The sequence below is a fragment of the Calonectris borealis genome, chromosome 2, assembly GCF_964195595.1.
Source record: "Calonectris borealis chromosome 2, bCalBor7.hap1.2, whole genome shotgun sequence".
Taxonomy (NCBI): domain Eukaryota; kingdom Metazoa; phylum Chordata; class Aves; order Procellariiformes; family Procellariidae; genus Calonectris; species Calonectris borealis.
The window spans coordinates 159,390,425-159,414,939 of record NC_134313.1 but is presented as its reverse complement, the minus strand read 5'-3'; the positions used below and the strand labels follow the sequence as shown (position 1 = coordinate 159,414,939).

Here is a 24,515-nt window from a genome sequence, read left to right as displayed (position 1 = left end):
TATTTAATCTCAAATTAGAGATGAGACAAAGCACTGCTAGGGTTTATGCCGAAGGACAAGAAGAGACAAACTTCTGTTATATTTGCACACAAGTCTCTACATGCAAAGCGCAACCCTGTCTCATGAAAATTATTCCTGTGTCATTGTTCCTCGTGATCCCTGTTCTCCTCACAAGAAATTTCTATTCAAATATAGCTCTTCCTATAAAAGGTTCAAGAAATACCATATTACATTAATGTACACAAAATGCAGCTAACTAATGACAATATGCTGTAAAACAGTGGGAGGCAAAGCTCTGCCAGTTAATTTTCTGTTTTTACTACGGAAAGTATGAGATCTTTAACGCTGGCAAACTTGTAATGTCTCTCCCCAAAGGCCAGGACTAGTAAGCTTTCTGGAATACAAGAAGTTCCAGGATGACAATAGGCAGATGCACACTATGCTGTGCTCGAACCTGTGGCCAATTAATCTATGTCTTCTACACCAGTGCCATCCAACTACTTCATTATCCCACAGCAAGACTGTGCAATAGTCAATCTTAGTTTATCTAGAGGAAGAATCACATTCATTGCTGCTTAATAAGGTGGCTTTCTCCTGGCATAACATCGTTCACTATGCTACCTTGTCTCCTCCGCATTCTTCGTCCCCCTTAAAAAGCCTTCCCCTGCAAGGGCTCTGGCTACCTTCCCTGTGTGTGAAGTGTTTAGCACACCAACTTTTTAATTAGCTTGCTGTTCAGTACACAGGAAGTTTGCTCAAGTTTGTTCAAGGACACTTTAATCCTCTGCCAAAAAACCTCTAAAAAGCTTCTAATTTTGAGCATTGCTACCCTAGTTTCTTTTAGCCGCAAGTAAAGAGGCATTTACAGAGGGGAGAAAGAGGTTCCTCATAGGACAACCTTAGTCTCCCAGTTATTACAGAAAACTGTATTCATATTAGTTTTTGTAGGATAACAAAAGGCAGACTAAAAGGGGCCAAGGTAGTTCTGATGGGACTGTCACAATGGAGGAGACGATGGAAGCAGCATTGCAGGATGAAGTCTTTAGTAAAGATTTCTTTTGGTAATGGTTAATTACTAATCTTTAGTAAAGAACTGCCTCAAAAACTAAAAGGTTAAGAAGAGAATCACACTGCAGTCTGAGACCAGATGCAGTTTTCAAATTATTAGTCTTGTACTCCAGAATTTTGAAGAACTGTTTTTCAAGAAGAATCAGTATCTTAAACTCCCCTCTTCAGGATACATATGCTTCCTATGCCTCAAGATTTGATAAGAAAATAGTAGCAACTTTGAAAAGAATGCAGCCATTTCATAATCAAGAGACTTACCAATGAAGGGTCAAGGTAGCTGTGCGTGGCTGACCAGGTCTGTGGGCCAATTAAGCTGTACAATGGAAACTGCTGATGGGGACTGTATACTGGAGGTAAGTAAAAGGATGTTGTGTAACGCTGCTGCGTGTAGAGGTTCATATCCAGAGGTCTATATCCATTCTTTGGCAAAAATGTGTTTATAGCTATTGCCTTTGCTTTTATCCTTGCCTGCAAAGGAGATTAGATTATTTATTACAGCAGCCTTTCAAATTAAATCAGGATGGTTCAAACTAGCAGCTCTCAAACTTTTACTGGACACTTGTCAGTCACTGCTTTCTCTTTCAAGGAAGGCAGGAACAGCTGAATGCTTCCCTGCTGGCCTGACGCTGGGATGGATATACCGCTGCCAGAAAGGAGGAAAAGGAAAGGTAAAAGGGCATGTGCTGCATTTCAAAATCTATCCCCAGGTCAAATGGCTGCTGAGATTGGACCACTTAAATTTATATTAGAAAACATAGTGAGCCCCACAAAAACCAGAACATCTACACACATGCCCCCCAAAACCCATAAAGCTCCATTTACCTTAATCGGTTTTCCTTGGAAAGTTTTCACTTCTTCTCTAAGGTATCTGTACGCCTTTAAAAAAGTAATTATAAAATTTTTCAAATAGTTTAAACAAAGGAAACTTAAGTTTTGACAGGCTAAGCCTAACAATAATTCTTGAGGTGTCTGCTAATGTTAAGACTATAGAAAACCCTCATATGTAATCTGCATTCGGCAAGATTTAAGTTATTGCCGAAATGCTTCAGTAGCATTAAAACAAGATTTTAATTCTTACGATTGAAGCATTTCAATGTGTCATCCAAAATATCAACGTTCTTAGTACAAAAAACTATAGCTTTGGCCAGGAAGCCAGGATATGCAAACAAAATAAAACTCTTACAGGGTTATGTTTAATAGTATCGATAACTGGGTATTAGCTAAGGGGAAGCATTACTGGTTTTAGAGGTTTGGGTATTTTTCTTTTTAAATTGTTACACATTTGTAATACAGTTTACGACCCATCAATCCACCCTCATTTACTGTTACATTCTAAAATACTTCAAAAAAATAGTGTTACCTGCTGTGCATCGGCTTCTGATTCAAACGTGATGAACCAATTGTCATTATAGGCAAACTCACAGTTGATAAACTTAGGCAGATTATCTCCTTTGAAAAGTGCTTCAACCTCCTAAGGAAAGTGGTTTTGATAAGAAGGGAGAGAAAAGGGTGGGAGAAAAAAAAAATGGATGGACAGAAGAAAACATCAATTTAAAGTGCAGAACTCTGGAACTCCAGGTAAGAAAGATAAAAAGCACTTTGGGGCTTACAAAACAGAACTGAGAACTTCAGAACGCCTGCAGTAGTGTTAGCTCTCTCCAGTCTCCCCACCAGCTAGAAGGAATTCAAACAAGCATCATCTAAGGCCATACTGCAAGTAGAAGTTGCCTGCTCCCTTTAAATCAGGGGAGATAAACTATTTAGGCCATAGAGAGACACTTAAATTTGGCATCAAGTGCAGAAGAATGTCTATTTCTCCCCTGTCCCCAAAACCAGAGCTACACGAAAACTTGTGCATACCGCACGGGATAGGTGAACCCCGCCTTTTCAGCAGAAACCTGGAGATAACACTTTATCTCAAGCATCTACAGATTAATATATTTGAAACAGGGTTTATGTTACCTCAAAACCAATCAGCTAGTTTCTACACCTTAGAAAACACACACCTTGGACTTTGTATTTGTTTTAATCCATTTGCATATTATTTATTTTTGTCACAGAGTTCAGGCGAGCAGCATCAAAAAGCAATGCGACTTGGGAGGCCTTACAGTATTTTGGAACTTTGCTGCTTAAATAAAGCCTGACCATGCTATGCCAGAAAACGTATTCTATTAAATTTGTTGGGTTAAGTACAGATTTTCCAGTCTGGCAAATTTAAACACATAATGTATAGAACACTTCACTTCAGACCACCTCTTTTGAAAATAAAGGCTCCTCAGAACTTGTTGTTGTTAAGCATTTAAGAGCAATCACCCAGTGCTAATATATCCAACTTGACAAACAGATGAGAGGGAAAAAAAAAAAAATCAATAATGTTAAAAGCTAGGCAGTCTTTGAAAAGTTACATTTCATTTAGAAAGCTAAAAGCAGCTGGTATTTTTAAGCTATGTATGTAGCATATCTAACTTCTTCCCTCCAATTCCTTTTAGCATTTTGTTTCATGCTCCTGTTTACTAAGGCCACTTACTTCTTTACTATAACTTTTAATCTGCAGTACTTTTTATTGTTGTATGAATACTATCAAGAAGAGCAATTCTTTCAGAATTTTTATTCTTCCTTGTAATATTAAATAGAGGGGAAATTAAAATATCTCCCCATCATCAAGAATCTGTGCCTTCTCCTTTTCGAAAATTCAAGATGGTTTAATCTATGGCCCAAACATTTTTTCCTAGTCTTTCCATTAGTCATAGTCCCAGCTACATCAGAGTTGCACTAAATATCTTTCAAAGAATGAAGTTCTCCACACTCGCACTCATTCCACAAGCCAGCGGAGATCCTTAGGGACTCGCTGACACCTCTACCCTCGGCGTTATGGAAATGTTTGCAAAGCTTTAAGCACTTCACCCTAACAAGCTTCAAGGTGCAGCAGTGGCATTTTCCATTCTAAGACTTACCTTCCCTCATCTTCGTTTGCTATTTATCCAAGGAGCTGAGCGTTAAGTGCATATGGATAAGCCAGAGTCCAAGAAAATTATTGTATCTCTACCAAACACAGCATTGTCAGTTTTTCAGCCCTCTGCAGAGCTACAGGTTTTACCGCAGTCTTCTTATGAGCAACATGCTTCAAGTATATTTATTATCCAAACACACACAATAAACTAAGGTTTAGAAACACTGTTAGAAACTAACTAACAATGTAGTGAGAAATGTGATATGCTTATTGAAATCTGGAAGAACTCTAACTTCCAAATCCTAAGGGAAAAGCATTCTTTACTGAACAATTAAACACTTACTTCAATGGGGGTAGATTCAGGTACTTCACGTAAAATCACAATACAGCGATTCTGATTTGGCCTAACTTTTTCCCCCTTTTCATCCACTTGGACTAAAGGCAATGCTAAGAGAGAAAAGACAAAAACGTATTTTAGCTGTCGGCAATCATAATAGCTTTGCACACCAAAAGATTCTGTGGACACAGTTTTACTGTGCAATGCAAAGCTTTTTGTGCTAAACTTCAATTATTTTTGAACATTAAGAAAAAAGCAGATGACTGAAGATACTTTCAGACATATGAAACTGAGTAGACAAGTTCCTTAAAATCTCCCCACTCTTCATACTCTTCCAGCCTAGAAAATCCCAATTCATTTGCTTTTACTTTTAAGGCACACATTGAGTCATGTTCTTTTTTGATTCTTACCTTACTGGTAACATCCAGTAGCCTTTTCTGAGAATTTAAACTCACATTATTCTCATTTACACAGATCATTACTCAATACCTCAAATGTGAAGTAGCTTTGATAAAACTGCAGTCCTGTAACTGTGATGGTCTAAACTGGAAGATGCTTGCTCTATTTAATACTTTACAGAAAAAGGACGGCATTTTATTGCGATACATAACAAAAAAAGGAAGAGAGATTGAAAATCCGGATTAATAGTCCTATGGCAATAACCAAAATGCTTTCTAACACTGAGGGATTTTTACTTACATCTCAGCACTTCAACAATCAAATCCATATCAGTACTGAGTTTCTTGACATGATCAAGGTTTGCTACTGTCATTATTGGCACATACTGATCACTGTCCATCTGTGATATAAGGTACATGTCACTGGCAAGATTTTCTCTGTTGGGAGAGAAAAAAAAAATGGGGAAATGTAACTTTTGCCAATAAACTTGAGACAAAAACTCATCACATAGTAGAAGGCAGATTTCTACACTAAATTTTGTTTTCAGTATTTTCACCAACTCCCCATTCCATTCACCTACTATATTTCACTTCCTAGAAAACATGAAATTGTCTTTTTCTTCCTTCATGTAACAGTATTGGCATCTTCCTGTTCAGGCAGCACATTACCCCCACAACTATGTAATATTGTTGAGGAGTTTATTACTTCAAATAAACTGACTGTAACTGGTTATGCAGGAGTATTCAGATTAGGAATTGTTGTAGGTTATTAAGACGTGTTTAGGATGTTTTTATCTAGACACAAGCACTGAGAATAATTAAGTACAAGTAAACTGCTTTGATGATCTTGCATCAGTCTCTAGTGGAATGTGTATGATTCAGAGCCCTTAATTTTTTTTTTTTCCTTTTTTAAATTGATCCTTAACTTAAAATATCAAGGGATCTACAGATGTACATACAAAAATGCTAGTTTGTATCAATGCAAATTTAAAAATTATTAGCAAATGGCTTAAGCTGCTCAGTTTTAATTTGCCAAAATCCAGTAAGTCAAAAAACTCACCTGATCTGTAATTGCTTGTAACTACTCTCTCTTCGAAACAATGTATTTGCTAGTTTATGTTTTAGGCCCAGAAGTTTCAGGTAAGTTTTAAGAGGTACCTCAATAAAATACTTTTGAATTTGTGTGTTACTTTCCCCAAATTCTCATACTTCCCACTCGGTTTTAAGTGACAGCTATGAAATATATTAACATACATCCCAAGTTAGGTAACTGCATCTTGTTAGTTACCCTCCAGTTTGTGACATACATACCTAGATAAGCAGAATTCCAGTGTTTTTTTCAGTAATTCTCGTAAATCTTCCTGACCTTCTGGCTGCAACTGTTCGTTTCCACCTAATAATTAAAATACTTAAGTTTAAATTCAGTTCTGCTATATTACACAATAGATATTTTAATCAAGCCATCATGTCTATCACTGACTGTATAACTAGTAACAAATTTTCAAATTCAATAAATGTTCATTGTATATTAGTTCACCACCCACCAAAATTGCCCAGGAACACTTTTTATTTAAGACAAAAAAGAAAAACTGTATCTGACTTCACTTGTTAACCTCTGTTCTCCAAATACATAAAAATTTGAAGCAGTTTTAGAAGAGCAGCTACAAACACATCTCAAAGTACTGAACTGATTTAGCTCATACGTCTGTCTGCCAGTCTTAGGAAACGAACCAATTTCTAGCTGACTAAACCCTGACTAATGCAGTCGACTAACACAGCAAGTGAGCAATGTAATGGAGGCACTTCGTACTGGCCTCACTCTAAATTCCCAGCACACTAACTCAGACAAGAGTTTCAAAAACGTAATTATGAAATCCAGATACCAGAAATCAGCAGATATCCAATCAATTAACAACAGATGTGTGATCAATTAACAAACTCTTGGTTAAGAAGGAGAAATTAATTTTTTCTTATACCTGGAAGTTTCAAAATTATCACATGGAAAACATTAATTTCATGTTCATTTTAGTTTAGACCCAGTATACTACAGTCAGTTGAGAGTCAACTAATTGTGTCAGTGGGAGAACTGTTTGAAGATCACAAGTTTAGTGTGGCTTTTAGAGATTTACAAAACATTTAGTAATGTTACATAATGTTACATAAATGTAAATTAGTTTTTTTAAAAAGTATTTCACACCAACTATTACCCTCTATATCCTCCCCTTCTTCAGTAACTTTCATCCTTTTCTTCAGCTCTCCTTAACCTTTCTTCTTCCTAAAGCAACTTCTAATTTCCTCCCACCGTTTTGTCCTTCACGTGTTCTATTCTGATATAGATAATGCCAACACCTGAGAAATACACATATCATGTACTAACCACTGTTTCCCTTCCCCATCTCCTCTTTCTTCCTTGCCCAAAACCTAGCAAATACCAAAATTATATGCATTTTTTAAAAATAATAATTAAAAAAAAAAAATTTCAGATTTCAGTCTTGGGACCACCTATGTTACTATTCCATCAAGTGGAATAGTAGATCCGACCTGCTGTTCAGCTGCTTTGCAACATTATTTGACTCTTGTTAAAAGTTAACTATTTTGGGCATGTAAAGGACATGCCGACAAGTTCTAACACTAAGCTGAGGAACACTCTTCCATTCTAGAGTGCTAGGCACCATTAATATAATTTTCTATTTGCCAGTTAGTTATTACTTAATATTCCCTAAGAGTACCCTTAAGCAGAAGAATCAAAGAGAACTTTCAGTTTTCAACACAAGCAAGGATGATGCCACAACTGTGTCTGATTCCAGCTGTCTTGATTTCCAACTATTATGGAGGCTATACTGGTCATTTTAAATACATGTTACAGAATCACCTAAACACAATGAACAAGGAGCAGACCTCTCATGAACCTCAAGAAACACCCAGCACATTTTCCTCTCTTTCCCATCCCTCATCTCAGTTCGAATAGTAATCCTGCATGCATCCTGCAGACCTCCTGTCCCTTTCAGTGAAATATCAGCATGGCTGAATTTCTATGCTAGTTTCCAGAAGTTTCTTAAAACATGCCATCTGCTATAGACTACAGCTACTAACAGTTACACTGAAAAAAAATCATGAGAGTTCATTTAAAAAGAATGCGAAGAAGTAGACTAAACTGTTGCTTATTTTAGCATTTTAAGTACAAGACCGATCTTTCAATACATTAATATTACTACCTGAGACACAAATGGCATGTGAACTTCACCTCAGTACCTGACCCAACTAGAAACATGCAGCTTAGACAGGTAGATATATAAATGTAAACATCTACACTAGGGACTTGCATTCAGAATAACATTTCAGGAAACAGTTATATCCAGAACTTATGATCAATTCTGTGCGGTATCTCATAAGGCCTATACTCAAACAGGAGGAGACTAGTTTCCAAGTATGTCTAAGCCTGAGAGCAAAAGAGACAGGATTTTCTGGGGTCTGTTTACAGAATGCATATATTGAACAATGAAAGTAGTGTAGGTTTTTTGGTTTGTGGTTGTTTTTTTTTTAATGGATGCTCACTGTTCAACTCATGTTTTCTTTTTTTAAACCAAGTCCAAGCAAATATCAGCCTTCTCTTACCTGTCTGGGTGGTTTCATGCATAGACTCATACTCCGAATGATCGAGAGCCAAAGGGTTCATATCTGTCTGGTCTGACACCGAAACAGCTGGTGACGGCTCCTGCAGCTCTGTCAGCACTGCATTCTGATGTTTTTTGTCGCCATCACCATTGGCATCCAGTCCTGCAGCAGAGATGACAAACACACTCAAAAAGCATTCTTTCTAATCACAGTAACATCATAGTTAAAACTAAATCTGAAGTAAAGTGGCTTACATATTTGCACTCATTTTTGTAACAGGAAATTAAAATTGAGAAGGGTCTGCACTGAATTTTACCTTTTGCTTGACCAGCAGCTAGTAATTCTTACTCATACCTTCTTTACAAGAATCTGGAGGTTGGTCAGGTATTTCTTCCCACGTTTTGCTCACGCTACCATCAGTGGCACCACTTGCTTCCAAGTGTAACATATGATTTCCCCACACCTTTGCATTAGGATTTAACTCAGAAACCTTGGTTGACTCCTACAAAAAGAAATTTCTTTGATTATGCATTTTGTGGATGCACAGCACGCGTCTGTGCGTATATATGTACAGTTTCAAATAACAGTATCAGATGTACAACTCAAGATTGTATCGTCAAGCTTTTTTCACATCTGAATGTATTAACTGAATTGCCATCCCATAATCGTTTCACGTACAAAAACGACTGAATTGTGCAGCACATAATTCACTTCCCTGATTAGGAATCACCAGAAAAGGCTAGCCAAGCAGAGTAAACTACAACAAACATTTCATTCTTCACCTTTGACAGACTAACTCAACCTGCACTTGCCCTAGATTTCAGGCAGTTCTCCAATATACATGGTAACTCAATGTTGATTATGTTGTTATTCTATCTTTCTGCGAAATAACATAAGAAAATTAAAATAGAAAAACACAGGGTTTTTTTTTTTGACTTATATAAAAATGTAACAGTTTTAAGGAAGCATTATGGAAAATTGAAAGCAATGAGATGTGCATGACAGCTTCTGTCATTACTTCAAGAGAAAAAACAGAGTTTTTTAGGTTAGTTTTCCCCTAGGCAGGACAAAAAGAATGGATTACCAGATCCAGGTAAATCATCTTAGGCCAATTTCCTTTAACCTGGATTGGAAATTGACACATTTAATGGTTATATATGGTTTTATATAGCCATTATATAAATGGTTATATTTGTGCTTCAGAGAGGTTGCTCTCTGCAGTGCCAACATTTACAATACCACTTTGATAGTAACATGAGACAGTTTTCTCTTGTTTTGCTAACGTTTGAGCAAATGTATCAAGTTATTCCATACCCAGAGTATCTTTGGTGTGTTTTAGTATAACGATTATACTGGGAAAGAGTATTGCTCATGATAACACTTACTAAAAAAGCTTATTAAAACTTGTTTTGTAAATTTAAGGGTGCTAGGAACATTACAGGGTTTAAGACAGGCACTTCAAAACTCCATGAAGCTGTAGTTACTCTGAAACATGTACACTCAGACAGTCATTATCATAGTGCATAGAAAACACATCCAGAAGGTAAAAAGATCTAAGGAATCTCAACCTAAACACATCTACCAAATGACAGAGAAAAGACCTATAAAAAGTGGAAATGTTTGACATAACTACTTGAATACTAAGGATTCAAAGATGACAGCAAGTTCCATCAGCTTCCATTTTTAATACAAAAAGTTCTCCCAGGAGATAGCAAACAGCCTCTAGTACAATCCACTGCCGGCACTGCAACTGCCGGGCAAGGTCAGAGCAGCTGCTGGGACGCAGTTGGTGCGGAGAACAATACTAAGCGCCGGCTCTGCCCAGCGGGGAAGGAAGAGGAGCAGCAGCTGCCGCAGGTCGGCTTTGTTTCTTCCTTACCCCGGCTAGCCAAGATCCAGTCTAGCTCATTCCCCACGCTTCTCCTGCAGCCACTCCTTTCTACAGCACTTCAGAAGAACATCTCCGGAAGTGAGCAAAAGGTTTCCTAATTGCTACCAAGCAAGAACATTAAGATTTCAGGAAATCCACAAACATTTCTTCTTACATGAAGGTAAAGAGCACTATTAACAGTCTGTAGAAAGTTTCCCTTCCACATACTGAAGTGTTCATCTCAAGTTCATCTAGAATTGAGAATCTGCAATCAAGATAGTCTACCCAACATTTAAACTTTCACACAAGGTAAACAGAACTGAAAAGAAAAAAAAATTAATATTCAGCAACATTTTGAACTACTACGTTCTGTATAGCATTCGGTTTTGCAAAAGTGGTCAGCTTCAGGACAAAATAACATATGATATATTTAACTCTCTAATGAAACCACAGTTTGACTTGGCTTATTCCAATTCCTAGCTTCAGCTTTAAGCTTTAACATCAAATCACTTCTGCAGAATACTTACAAGTTCGTCTTTATCTTGCCATCCCCAAGTACCAACATTTTCTGGTGCTAGCAGCTGATACAGGTATCTTTCCACTGCATATGAAGCACCTCTTAAATCTTCAGGTTCGTTCTGGAAGTTTTCACTAACTATACATAGTCTGTCATTCTTCACAGTGTTGTTAGAAATTGTATTATTCCATAAAAAGCTCATCAGATATTCACCGTTACTAGCAGTGACAGTGTCAGAAAACAGCTGATTTGTCCAATCAGCATTGCCAGTCTGAAGACTGATGAAATGTGACCATATTTCAACTTGAGAATTTTGTCTGTCCAGTTCATAGGAGTGCTCTTGGTCACTCGATACGTCTTCCATCAGATGTAATACACACCGCTCACTGCCTCGCTGAAATCCTGCGGCACCAGGAGAGGCACTGTGTATTTCATAGGAAGGAGTAGCAGCATATTTGTCTACCTGCTTTGGGTCAACAAAAACTCCAAGCTCTTTGTTTGAGAAAATCTTGTGATCTGGCTGCATGTGTTCCCAACTTGTGGTCAAGTCATTCATCTGAGCATTTAATACGTAACTGGTGTTTTTCAGTTCAGTAGTGTTGGCTTCTAACTGCTTTAAATTCTCCGTGGTAAAAGCTTCTAGATTCCCAGTTGACATACTAAAACCAGTGAGGTTGTCCTCCTTTGAATGGACACTGACACACTGTTTTACTTCACCATCCTGAAGATTACATTCATTTACATCACACACACCTTTTTCATGAGTTTCTGATCCTACTTCAGTAAAAGGCCCAGCAGAAACTTGGGTGTTCCCGACCTCTGGCTCTGGACTGGCACAGTGATGTAACTCAGGCTCTTCCACTGTTTTATCGCGCACATGAGAATATGAATTTTGACACAATGAAGGTACACAATTATGGGCTTTACGTAAGAGATTACTGGCATCTTCTAGATTTTTTGTGTCATCTATCAATTTAACACTTTTATACATACAATTGTCCAAAGCTACAGGTACAGTGGAGTTAGAGTAAGTATTCTGATCGTGAGTCAAGCCTTTATTGCAATTTAAGATGTTTTTATCACAATCAACAATATTAGCATCCAAATTCTGTTTTACATTTTCTGTCTTGTTATCAATTGTCTCATTTAGGTGAATTTCAAATTTTGTCTGTTTTACAGATTCTACTACATCCCCAGCTATTTTGGCTAAGTCAGTCCCTGCATTCCATTGATTTTCCACTGCATGGAAGGAACATACATCCTGTTGCTCATCTTGTCTACAGTTCATGACCATTTTATTCATATCCTCATGTTCCACAGACACAGAAGAGACACTGTTTTTGTTATCTGAATTTGAATATTTGCATATTTTACCTTTATTCCCTGGTGACTCTTGTGAAATCTGAAATTCTAGGCTGTTTTCCTTCAGGAATATTTCATCTGCGCTTGTGTTATGTAGTTCATAAGATGTCAAAGTGCCATCACTTACCCATGATCGAGTTCTGCTCAAGCTATCAGCTTCTTCAAGCATGTTGCCTTTTAGCCTGATGATACTCACACAGACATCTTCCTCCATGCCACTATGGTTTGCAACTTCAGTTGTCTTGTTTTCAGTGCAACCCTTAATTTGAGTTTGAAAATCAGAACCTTCTTCCAAGTTTTCGCACATTTCAGTCATATTCAAAGCTTCCCAGCTATGCAAAACTGTACCTGTGCACTTCTCTTTAACTTTCAAGAATTCTTCCAAAACACTGTGATGTTCACTACAGTCAGCTGCAAACGTTTGGCTATCACCACACGGTCTTTGAAGTGTTCTCTTTTCCACACTTGAGTTTACTTCACTTTCTGGCTTTAGGAAGCAGCCTTCTTCAGCAAGTTTTTCTACATGTTGACTCGCCAAAAAAGAATCATTGTCCATTTCATGTAACTCTAACGATAATTTAAAGTTACCCCTCATGTTCTCTACCCCCTGTCTAGTATTTATTTCCCTTACAACACTTGAGGGATGCCTACTTAAACCAAATGGTACAATCTCATGACTTCTCTTAATTTTTCCTGAATCACATACTCCAGTGTCTAATAATATACTGGAAACACAATCACCGTGTTTCATGTTTTCTGAATTAGGGCTGTATCGGTCCTCTTCAGCAGCATCTGCAAATTTTACGGAATCACAAGCTCTATGGAGTGATTCATTCCAACTGACAGCATTACCTATGGTATATACCTCCTCTCGTAGACTCTCAGGAACGACTTCATCGTATACTTTCACTCTTAAGCCATCTGTTACTGTATTATCAGTATTTAACCTATGCACCCGACACCTGTTAGCCAGTAAGTTATCATAAGATTGGATGTCTATGCTACAATAGTCCTTTGTTTCCTTTTTCTGCATGTTTGACCTATCCTCTTTTTTATACTCAAACAGTTCTTTCTGTGAATTAAACTTAGCTTCCACTTGTGCCGATTGCTGCATTGGAAATTCCTCCCCAGTGTCTAGAGGTCGTGCCATGCTGCACATTCCTTCATCAGTAACAGCTGAGTTATCTACGTCTGCTGCAGTCTCTTCATGCACGGTAGCTGGCACCTCTTCATCCCCTTTCAGATCTTCAGCATCTACAACACAAATACTGTAAAACTCCCTATCTTTTGTATTTTGTCTGTTGTCTACATCAAGATAGGAAAATGTTGGAGACATCTCTCTATGTGAACTTGAAACTTTTTGTAGGCTGTCACTCTTGCTGTCTTCAATGTTTACTGCTATTTCATTCTGCCTTGAATGGTCGCATATAACTGTGTAATCCTCCAGAAAATTTCTATTTAAGGAAATTTCACCCTGTAAGCCTTTGTCTAGGATGTCTGGTACATGTGAAGTAGAAATACGATCAAACAAGCAATGCACTTCTGCAGCTACATTTTCATTATTAATATTACTGTTAATATTTTCTGTATTGTTCATGTGCTGACCATTACTATTAGATTTTTTAGGTGCTCTTTTTTTAATAACCCTATCTTTCTTTTCTTCACTTTTCTGCAGATTTCTGTATGTACCAGAGACCTTCAGGAGGTGACTAAAGGAATTAAAGAAGCTAAAAGGTTTGTCATACGTTCTCCTAGAGCTCTCATGGGGAGTATTCTCCATGCTTTTGTATGACGGATATTTTGCTTTTCTATCCCAGAACCCAGATTTAGAATTTGCCGCTGCGCAATCATCGCTATGAACGCATTCAAAGCCAACTATCGCAGCTTCCCCATTAACCGTCCTTCCCACTGTATGCAGATCCTGGCTTTCCACAGTTCCTAAAACTGAAGATAAAGTTTTACTTATCCTTGACTCTGGTGCTTCCTCTTCCACAGATTTTTGTAACAAGCCGGTTTTCTCCTCATTCGTGCTGTTACTCAATTCTTTACTGAAGCAGCAGCCCATGTTTAATAAGTAGCGTCAGAGGAGTCTTCTCATTGCAAATCACCTTCCTCTATACACTAAACTAACTTTCTACTGCTACTGAGGAGACAAGCCAACACCCAGCTGCCAAAAATAGCACACTTTAAAACCATGCAGGGGTTCATATGTCATTGCCACTCAAAGTCCAAATCCCAGTTGCTAAGCAGTGTTTTAATATTTCATCATATGCACTGTAATATTCAAGCCAAATAATTCTCCTAATGAGATTACAGTCTGTTTACAAGTATTACCAAGTCTTATGAACTTCCATTGTTTAATTTCCTGAAAAGTTTCCTTCATCCAAATCATTAAAATATTTAAATGCCATCTTGCACAATGCCCATGTGTGCCAAAAAACTGCTTGCCTTCATATTTAATACAACTCCCACCTTCTATACAAGGATAAATACAGTCTGGCTTCACAGGTTTAAATCTGTTTTGAAAACTAAACTAGTGGAAGCTATTAGATCAAACACATTTTGGACCAATTTCTCCTTCTCCTCCCTCCCCCCAGAGCTGAACCTACACCAAGATTACTTCTTTAGGAAAAACAGGCTAAAGATAGATAAGACCTCATGTATTCCATTGAAGAGTCATTGTACGTTATCAGAAGCTAATTCTGTTCCAAGCCTTTTTTTAAAATTTTATCTGCATGAAAAAAAGAATACATAATCCCTCAGTGACTTACAGCACTGGAAGGGGCCTCACAATCATCTAGCCATCTCGTGGTACTGTGGCAGGATTAATTATACTTAACCTCTAAAAAATTTGTGTATTCTTTTACAAAAACAACCTCAGATGGATTTTAAAAGTAGTTTGACTAAATGCTACTTCTTCCAAAAGTCTGTCCCCAGTGGAAGTTTTCTTTGTTGTATGTAAACAGATTTCTTTCTGACTTTATGACAGCAAAGAACATCTTTCTACACATGTACTTACATATTGGAAGACTTCTACTACTGTAAGTCCCTTTACTTGCTAAAAAAAGTGGTTCTGTTCCTTCAAAAATAAAAAGCCAGTAACAAAGCTGAAAGTAGTCAGCAATCTCTTCTGCTCTAAACAGAATTGTTCTTATTTGCCTTTACATAACCTCACATCACTCAGACCTCCTCTCAAATCCATTGCTATTATTTCAAATTTGGACACCATCCTTCAGAAAGCTTGCAGACTGTGCCACTACAGCACCACTCTGCTCCATTACTTAAGAGGTACTGAAAGCACAGATGAAAGTAAGACAAGACAGACCCTTGAACTCTATTTAAAATGTTCTTTCAGCTGTACATTGAACTGAGTGCTATTTTTCAATTGGTTGTGCACCTTATGGTAAGTTTAATCAAGATGTACTTGAACTAGAGTTCATTGTATTCATATAGCAGTATATAGGGGTACTAAGGCTAATAAAAGTAGTTGCCTTTCAACTAACTAGTAAGACGTCTATTTTAATTTCTATTGTAAACTATACTTGCAGGGTAAAGGCTGCTTAACACAGAGATCCATGCTCTAGTATTCCACTATCATTACTTGGGTGGGTTTTTGCATGATTGTCATTGTGACTTATTTTACAACTGCTTTCATGGCAAGTCACTTAGCCTACATAAGGCTTAAGACATGATTCAGTCTTATCTATGTTGTCGGTATGGTCCCCATCATCGCCACACCGCAAGATTTCTGCTTTGTTTCCAAAATTCCAAGAAAAAGAAAACCCAACATCTTTACCAGAGAGGCCCACAGTCACTTTTTCGTTTTAATCTCCTTTGCTTACTTTACTTCTGACAGAAAATCTACTACTATCAACATAGAAATATATTAAGCAGCGGTTCCTCTTTTATTCATTCATATCTAGTTGGTAAACTAAGTTCACATCTGTTTAGAGTAATGAACCAAAAGAGAAGCAAGCATTTTTTGTTTCCTGTTGTTACCTGAAGATCGAGAAAAAAATGCTGCTGCACTGAACCACAGTAAGCAGAACCAGACTGGATTAAAATCAGGTAGAAACGAATATAAAAAAAAAGCTTTTGCTATTCCAAACTGTTCATAGTCTTATGATAATAACTTGCAAGTACAAGGTAGTATTGAGCAAGTGCAGAAACACTCTAGAAATGTTTCACTTCAGTCTGCACTGCCGTCACTATGAAGCACTCCTGCAGTAATAGTAGTACAGTTCACATTTAGCAGCATAAAACAGACTAGAGGTGAATCTCTCCTCCTTGTACAGCGTGAAATGCTTCTATTCTCTTCTGGGAAGCTTTTGCAAGGTATTTAAATATTTATTTTGAGTCATTTCTTATCCTACTTCTCCTTATAAATACTCTATGTAACACAAAAAAGTGCAAAGCTGTAATGTAACTGCCAATGTAGCTTTTTCTCCGCAGACAAGTATTTTGCTCATAGGACAAATGAATCACAAAAAATAATGTGCTTTAGATTCTTAAGCACAGGTTACCATATATTTAAATGCCATGTAAATTTAAATGCCATAGGCAGACTCAGATTTGTATACATGAAACAACCATATTGGCTAACTTTCAGGGGAAACCTATTCACCACTAATCCTCTGACCATAAAAAAGATTGCTGAATTAGCTACGGAATACATCCCCTCCTCTGCAAGTCTGCTTTGAAATTGCAAAGTAAGAAAAGAGGAAGACTACCCTGCCCCTCCCAGCTTATCCAATATGTGAAGTCTCAAAGTGCCTGCAGATACATTGTTCTTAAGGATAGGAAGTCTGATGCATCATTGCTGCCATCTGCTGCATTTTTTTTAATTCTCCCGTGGGACAAAGTTATTCAACATGCTTGAATCCAGACTTAAAACTATGCCAAGTCACTCCTCTCTTTAGCATTCCCTGGAACCAAGTACACGGAAAGGGGGAGAGAGTTACTTATAATAGTCTTTTTGAAGAAATGCCATGAGCAAACAATTCAACTGTTTTTACTGTCAGCATAAAGTCATACTAATACTTGCAAAGTTTACAACTATTCAGAAAACTCCCTCGTCAGGTAAACAAGTAGCAAGATTTTTCCCCTCTGTGATTAACTAAGTGCCTTTAAGAGACGGACCAGGGCAAAGTCCACTTTTCCAGTGCTTTAACAAGCACTTCTGCTATCAACTAATGGGGAGAAAATGGGTGAAGCAGTTCAGGCAAGTAGAAACTTCTTCCAGTTTTCCCATACCCTTGTCCTTATGTGCAAAGGCACTTTTTGTACTTGTTCCTTTGGTTTTATCTAAGAGTTCCAGGGATAATTTCTATTTCTAAGAACCCATAGTGAACATTCATTAAGTCACATTTCTCAATACTGTTTACTGTGGGATCACCATTAAAAAAAAAAAACCCAGCAACATAAATTTAAGCAGAAAATGCTACACTGTTATGCTACATCACCTGAGGTTGGGTGTTTAACTTCCAAGACTCAGTAAGTCTTAAAAGCCTTCTGGCTAAGCTGAACACCACCACCTGACTTGAAAAGCACTTTAAATCTACCAGAATTTGTGCTCTGCCACTTCAGAGCCCAGCTCAGTTGAGGGGTGGGTTTTGTTTATTTTGGTTTTTTTTTGCTTTATGCATATATACTTTGGCTTTGGTATATTTCTCATCTACTCAAAACCTAAACAGGTTTTCCACCTCCATGAAACGAAACTGCTCTGAAGCAGCACTTTCATAACCTGAACAATTTTTTTTTAATAAGTATTTTAGTCCTATGTCCTGTAAACACCTACATAGAAGGCAACAAGTCGACATACTTATTAACAGGAGTATACCTACCCATCTACTTTCATTTCTAGATGTACCTATTCCTTTACAGTTACAATAGCACAAGTTAAAACAGTCCTTACAACCTTCTGACATCTAACTTAATTTATCTTTTTTCTATAATAGTCATGCAATCGTTACTAGTCCTGAAGAAAGAGTGATTATCCTGCACTCCCGGGCCATACCTGATGTCCTGCCCACCACCAGTTAAAGGAAAAGAGAAGAGCAGCATCACGACGGACGTCACAATGTCACTACTGCAGGCTTTTGGAAACAGCTGGTCAGATTGCTTAACTTTCCCTCCAATATATCAAGGTTAAATGGACTGTTAAGAGTTTAAATACACATTTTACGTATTAAAGCAATTAAACATTAGCATTAGAAGTCATCTACAGGTGCAGAACTATTCAGCACTTTTCTTATGGTCTAAATCTACAATAATGTGACAAAAAGAGCGAACGCTGAGCAGTATTGATCCTTCATGATGCTGATACCGTACATGTTCAGTTTAAAGTCTCATCCTCCCATCTCTTGTTTAAAGCTATTAATGATCTCTTGAATTATTAAATATCACCTACATGTTATACAAATTGCTACTCAACTCTTAATTGGCATATACTGTATGTAATACTGTGTATTGTCAAATGATCTGAGGATTATATGCTACACTGAATTTTCACTAAACTGTTACACAGGGTCCTATATTAAACTAACAAATCTAATTTTCTCAGTCCCTTTTTATTCTATAAGGCTTATTCTTGAATGGGTTGCAAAAGGATTTTTGAACATAACCTAGCAGCTCTAAGCCCGAGACATCCTTACGCATTACCTCCTATGAAAAACATTTTAGGAAGTACAATTAAGTCCCATCTTAAGTTTTCTGACTTGCTAGCTATTTTTATTGTGCTTAGAACTAACAATATGATTGAACTTGTATTTACAATACCTATAAGCATTGACAAAAAGTTTGAATTCCCATTAACGGAAGCTCATGGCAGCACCTGATAATTATTCAACTAGAGAAAGAATGGGTGGTGCTCATATTGCCATCAGACAGCAAGTTTAAATGGTCCCATGGTAATATCCTCCACTGGAACATGCCAACATTTGCAGAATCTGTTGCTGCTTGATGACAAGAATCCCTTCTAAAGTTAATTTCAAATTTCCAGATCGGGTCTTCAATTCAGCCAATCAAGGAAAGAAAATTCTTTGGTCCTTGGAAAGTGCTCTGAGAGGCCACGTATTCAAACATGAGCATGGCAGGGGAAGAGTTCAGGATCAATGAGCAAGGAAAAACACTGTGCCTTTAGCACTAAAGGTTCGTTAAGTCCTGTCTGGCAGAGACAGGTCATATAAACTACCTCCACCATGGGATTTGGGTCTTGGCCTCTTCCCTCAGAGAGAAACCTCGGATTTCTAGCAGCAAAACGTTACTGATCGAAAAGGAAACAGAGAAGTAAGTCAAAAGGGAGTGAAACATTTCCTAAACGCTGACTTTCCTGGGTCCAGTCTGACAATGGCTTTCTCGGAAAGAGTAAGTGTCAATCAGGATACAAAAAAATCCAATGACAGATGTCACCTGAAGTGACAAAGCCTGCCTCTAGGTTAAAAAAAAGCCACAAACACCAGCATATTTAACTCCCAAATTTATCAAAGCTAAGAAATTTGCTAGTGTCCTCCAAATTATCTACCTCCAACTTTTAAGTGTAAGCTACTATTAACAAGAATTTTACGAGGATCCTCAAGTTGCCAACTTCCTTCAATCAATCATGTGCAAAACTACTGAAATTCTGCTGTTAAATACTACTAAACTCAGCCAAATTCAAGAGGAGCTGTCTTTGGAAATGAACAATATTAGGCTTGTGATCAATCTACATTAGGCATTAAATAGCATATAGTTTTATAGCTACTTCAAGGCAGAAGAAATTACTTTGGCTCCCTCACCATGAGGTTAAACCTTTGAAAACTGTTAGTAAACAAGTGACCTCTGTAACTGTACCATAAGCAACCATGGAAAGTGATTTCTGAATGGTTCCATTACAACATCAAAACTTTCGTTTTAATTCAGTCACTATTGACTATCTGTTCAACATTACTTACAGCAGAACGTGTGTTTCGTTCCTGCCAAAGAAAACAGACTTACTAAAGTCATAATTAGGAAAATTTATTTATTGTTAATATTTAAAGATAGAACGAAAAATACTTAATATAATCACTTCAGAATTAAGACTAGCATACAGGGAGTTATTTTTCCAGGATCTACAAAGGTGTATCAAAATTTCCAGTAGAAATTCTACAACTTTCCTCATGAACTGCCACAAAAGCACCCAGACTAGGTACCACCAGATCCTAGTAGAACAGCATAGCCAAAATAGCTGGGGAATGTAATTCAGCAAATTTCTTTTAAGTCTATAAAAAAAGACTCCTAGAAATCTCACTAGATACCATGACAGTATGGCCCCATATCAAACACACACTGAAGTAGGGATCACCACAGACATGAATCTATACCTTTATGCAGTCTAGCCCCCTGATCTCAAAATAATTAAGACACAGAAGAAACAGCAGATGATTCTCAGTTAACCTGAAGCATGTACTGGCTAAATGCAATCAAGTTAGGACTTCAGAAGTTTTTCTCCTTCCTATCACATTTTTGGAAAGATGCAAATGTCTTAATGATTTTAGTTTGCTAACTTCTTCCTGTACTCCATGACATTTTTCTCAAACTATAGCCTTGTTCCCAAAACTTGCAAGCGAAGTCCTGAAGCACTGGCAAAATATACTCACGCAAGCATGACATTATGGAAGGGACCATCTTGAAAACAACACTTTTAACAGCATATATTGGCAATGATTCTCATACAACAAAATGACCTTGTGATGCTGTGCATGTAAGAGTATGATACTGATATAACTTAAAAAAGTGTAATAAGCTACAGGTCTCAGCTTTTGGAATAAAATCTTCAGCAAAGGAAAAGCTTTCATCTCAAAAGAATTCGTTATTTGAAATGCACTATTATAGCAATATGGATACATTCCAAGATATCCAAATTAACATTAGTCTCTTCAACTAAGGAAAAGAGCAGATAGATTTTCTGAAATTGAAAGAAATGATTACTCTTTCTCCAAGTAAGTATGAAAGAACAGAAATTAAGATTTAGATCCAAGTTTACACGATGCTTTAAATAAAAATTCCACTACACCAAATTAAAAGAACTAGCATCAATGTGAAGACAAATCAAGCCACCTTTAATACTAATGCAGCTGTTGAAAGTGCACTGACAGTTCCAAGATTTTGAAGCAAATCTGCAAGAGCCTCTTACTAAGCTTTCACACTGGTTTCTTGGAATTAATGCCTTGCGGGGGGGGAAGAACAAAGCAAAACAAAACAAAAAAAAAATCACAAAAGCTCAACTTTCAAAAGCATGGCACAAAAGTGGGTTCAACTTTTTCCTCTACTGTCAAATAGGCACAGATAAAAGAGAGCAGAAGAGAACCCAGAAACCAATTAAAAAAAAAAAAAAGGAGCGGGAAGGGGGAACAACAAAAAAATCCCACCAGCTTGCTTAGTAAAGAAAAGTATACAGTGTTTTTCAAAATCTTCCTTAGTGCTTGCTGCAAGGTTAAGTTGAAGCAGCAAGCATCTGCTGCTTAGCATAGCCCAGGCTAAGTGCCTAGGAGGACATACACTGAAACCAAACCCTTCAAGATGTCCCAAGAGGAAACACTCCTCCCAATACATAGTTAACATTCAAAGACAAAAATATAATGTTATGAGTAGAGCTTACACACAAACCAAGTATTCAGTCTTCTTGAAGATGTATGTAACATTTACTGCAACATAAATACACACAGTACTGCCTGCTGTATGATCTGCCAAAAGCATCCCATAAAGCAACTTACTGGATCCTGCACAGTAGCACAGAAGCAGCAGCACGTGCCATTTGGCAGAAATGACTGAGCAGAATTCCTGTTACAGAATGCAATTTCCTATTTGTATGGGTTTGTACTTTTTTCAATTACAGATACAAGCCAAGTGCATTTCCTGTATTTTCCTCACATGTTAATGTGTGAGCTAGAACCTAACTCAAGATTGGTAATGTAGTTCCTGCATAGTCTAAAAAGCCCCGTACCTTAAATGAGTGCAAACTGTTGTAACTTGCAGTTTATTTAAATCCCCTGTAGGGCCGAAGAAAAGTTAAGTTGAGGCGCCTACTCAGTGTGGAGAATTCGCCACCTTCAACAGCTCTGTTGTAGCATATTATGTTGCAATGCTATCAGCCAACTGTCTTCTAAAATGTTCTGAGATACAATTTTGATTAAAACAGTAAAAAAACGTGTTTCATGCAACACTTATACGAGTGGAATATTTAATTATAATACTTACTAGATGAGAACCGTCTTTAACTTCTTGTACTTGCTGCACCTGCGGTTCAGCCACAACTTTAGTGTCCTGATCAGAAGTCATGAGCTGTCTGCTTTTTGGCTGCTCAGAGAGAACTTTATTGGTCACCTTTGTAAGCTGCGGAAATAGGAAGACAAAAGATTCTGTAAGTGGTTGTTGAAATTCTTGAGAACTCACAGCCATTCCAGATGTGCCATGCCGATTCAGACCAAAGGTCCAAAGAACTTCCACACAACACGGTCAGGAGAAAACGTTATGGCAGAAGGCGAGGATAAAGCGATCTTGCAGATACGCTCAGCTCCCAGTCGCTGGCTGCCTCAGGACTGCAGATGAACACTTGCCACAGCACCGGGCAGGGAAATTCCATGGGGAAAGTTTCACTTGATTCTCACCTTAATTACTCAGACTGGTTTTCAAACCATGACTTCTTCATACCACCTGGTAGGCTTACTTAACTTATTAAGAAGCATTTAGTCACAAACCAACCTTTGTCTTCTACAACTACTCTGACAGTCACTTAATCTTTGCAAATTTTAAGAAGCATGTTACAACAGTTCTGCTAGATTAGTAACGCTCAAGAAATTGTTCTGCTCCATCATCCTAAAATGTTATTTTATTTGATTAGACAAGTAGAAAACTGAGTAGAGTTGAAAGTCTGACAGCAACTTTGCTTTGAAATTTGATGCTATTCTTTAATACTGTTACTTAAAAAAACCAAACTGGTCTTTAAAAAACAGGAAAAGTTCATTTCAAGCATGAAGTCTCAGAAAGTAAATATTGGGGTGTAAAATCAGGGTAATCAGGTTTTTCAGTTTTTCTTTTCTAAGAGGACTATGAGCAAGTTGTAATATATGCTTTTTGAGTTACTTATTCACGTGGAAATTCCAGTTCTGCATCTGTAACAATGTGTGAGAGAAATTTATTGCCTTCAAGTTGGTGACACCAAACTTCAAGGTGAGATTCTCTATGATCTCCTTAAAAAAAGAAGATTTGCAGCACAAGGAAGGTAACGGTATGATTCCATTCTTTAGCAGCATCTTTAGCATCATTTAGCATCTTTCAGGGTATCTTGCCTCCAAAAGACTGGAGTTAAAAAGTATTTCTTTCAGTCTATGGCATTATGGCCTTCCATGGAATCTTCTCTACACTATATTTTGAAATGGACAAAAGCAAAAGCCTTTCATACAACTGATTGAATACATTCCAAAATTTACAAATAAAATTATGACATTAACCTAGGAGCTGATTCAAGCATCCGTATTATGGGATTATGCAGAGGAGAAGATATTTTGCACACACAGTTGAAGAAACAAATATACTGACATCCCCGACAGGACGAAATATTCAGCTTAGATGAACAGTTGCTTTACGTCAATAGCATGAAGTGATAAGTCAGCATGAAAAACATGTTTTTGAAACAAACACATGCACTGTGTCACTGTTATATTCCCGGAAGTTTTTTTCCTCTAACACCCTGCCTCTCATCTTGGAATAGAAACTATTTAAGTAAGGGAGAAATTACACAGACAAAAAAACCCTACAAAAAAAGAAATTAAAAAAAAATTATACTGTCCCTCACATACAGTGTTACACACACATGAACATACACAGAGTCCAGATGGCAGAAAGTCTGGAATTCATTCAGGATGTTTGTATTTTATAAAATAACCAAAAATCATCCTTGGGATGAAAGCGATTTTTCAAAAGCAAGTATTAAATAGGTAGACTCTGTGTTGCTCAAACCCACGCATGGGAAGCTGTATGCACATTAACACTGTGGAAGGTGTCTAAGCTTACTGGAGAATGCTTGTGTTAATATTCTTTAAAGAAATTGGTTTTAGCCTTTTAAAATTTTGGATTAATATTTTTCTAAAAAGAGCACAAGACTTCTTACACATTTCATGTTCTCAGTCTCCACTGCTGTTCATACTAACCTTGAGCATGCATGTTAGTCCAGATTCACAAATTAAAGTCTACTTTACAGAAAGACAAATGTGTTTCAGTCAGCAATGATGTTATCTACTCAGCATTTTGATCCCCAAATCAATGCCAAGGTACTTCTTTGCATCCCTCTGTCGCCTGCTTATCTCACACATTCCCATTCCCTTCCAGGATCAGCCTGTCACCAGTCATGCTGCAATCTCATCCATCCTCTGGTATAT

The 24,515-nt window shown here is 37.4% G+C and overlaps 1 protein-coding gene across 2 annotated transcripts in view; it reads right to left on the bottom strand.

Moving 5' to 3' along the window:
- Positions 1-24,515, bottom strand: part of LARP4B (La ribonucleoprotein 4B) — a 56,710-nt gene that overhangs the window by 15,218 nt on the left and 16,977 nt on the right. Inside the window, exons 1-10 of one of the 2 annotated variants that reach the window (XM_075144112.1) lie at positions 12,466-12,553; positions 10,766-12,376; positions 8,723-8,870; positions 8,369-8,530; positions 6,065-6,146; positions 5,055-5,191; positions 4,362-4,465; positions 2,429-2,539; positions 1,891-1,944; positions 1,327-1,536 (exon numbers count right to left, since the gene is read on the bottom strand). In XM_075144112.1, the coding sequence (XP_075000213.1) occupies positions 1,327-1,536; positions 1,891-1,944; positions 2,429-2,539; positions 4,362-4,465; positions 5,055-5,191; positions 6,065-6,146; positions 8,369-8,530; positions 8,723-8,870; positions 10,766-12,331 (2,574 nt within the window). In that variant the 5' untranslated portion in view covers positions 12,332-12,376; positions 12,466-12,553. Of the gene's footprint in view, positions 1-1,326; positions 1,537-1,890; positions 1,945-2,428; positions 2,540-4,361; positions 4,466-5,054; positions 5,192-6,064; positions 6,147-8,368; positions 8,531-8,722; positions 8,871-10,765; positions 12,377-12,465; positions 12,554-22,335; positions 22,471-24,515 lie in introns of those variants that run through there. The other variant, XM_075144113.1, reaches the window with a different exon arrangement.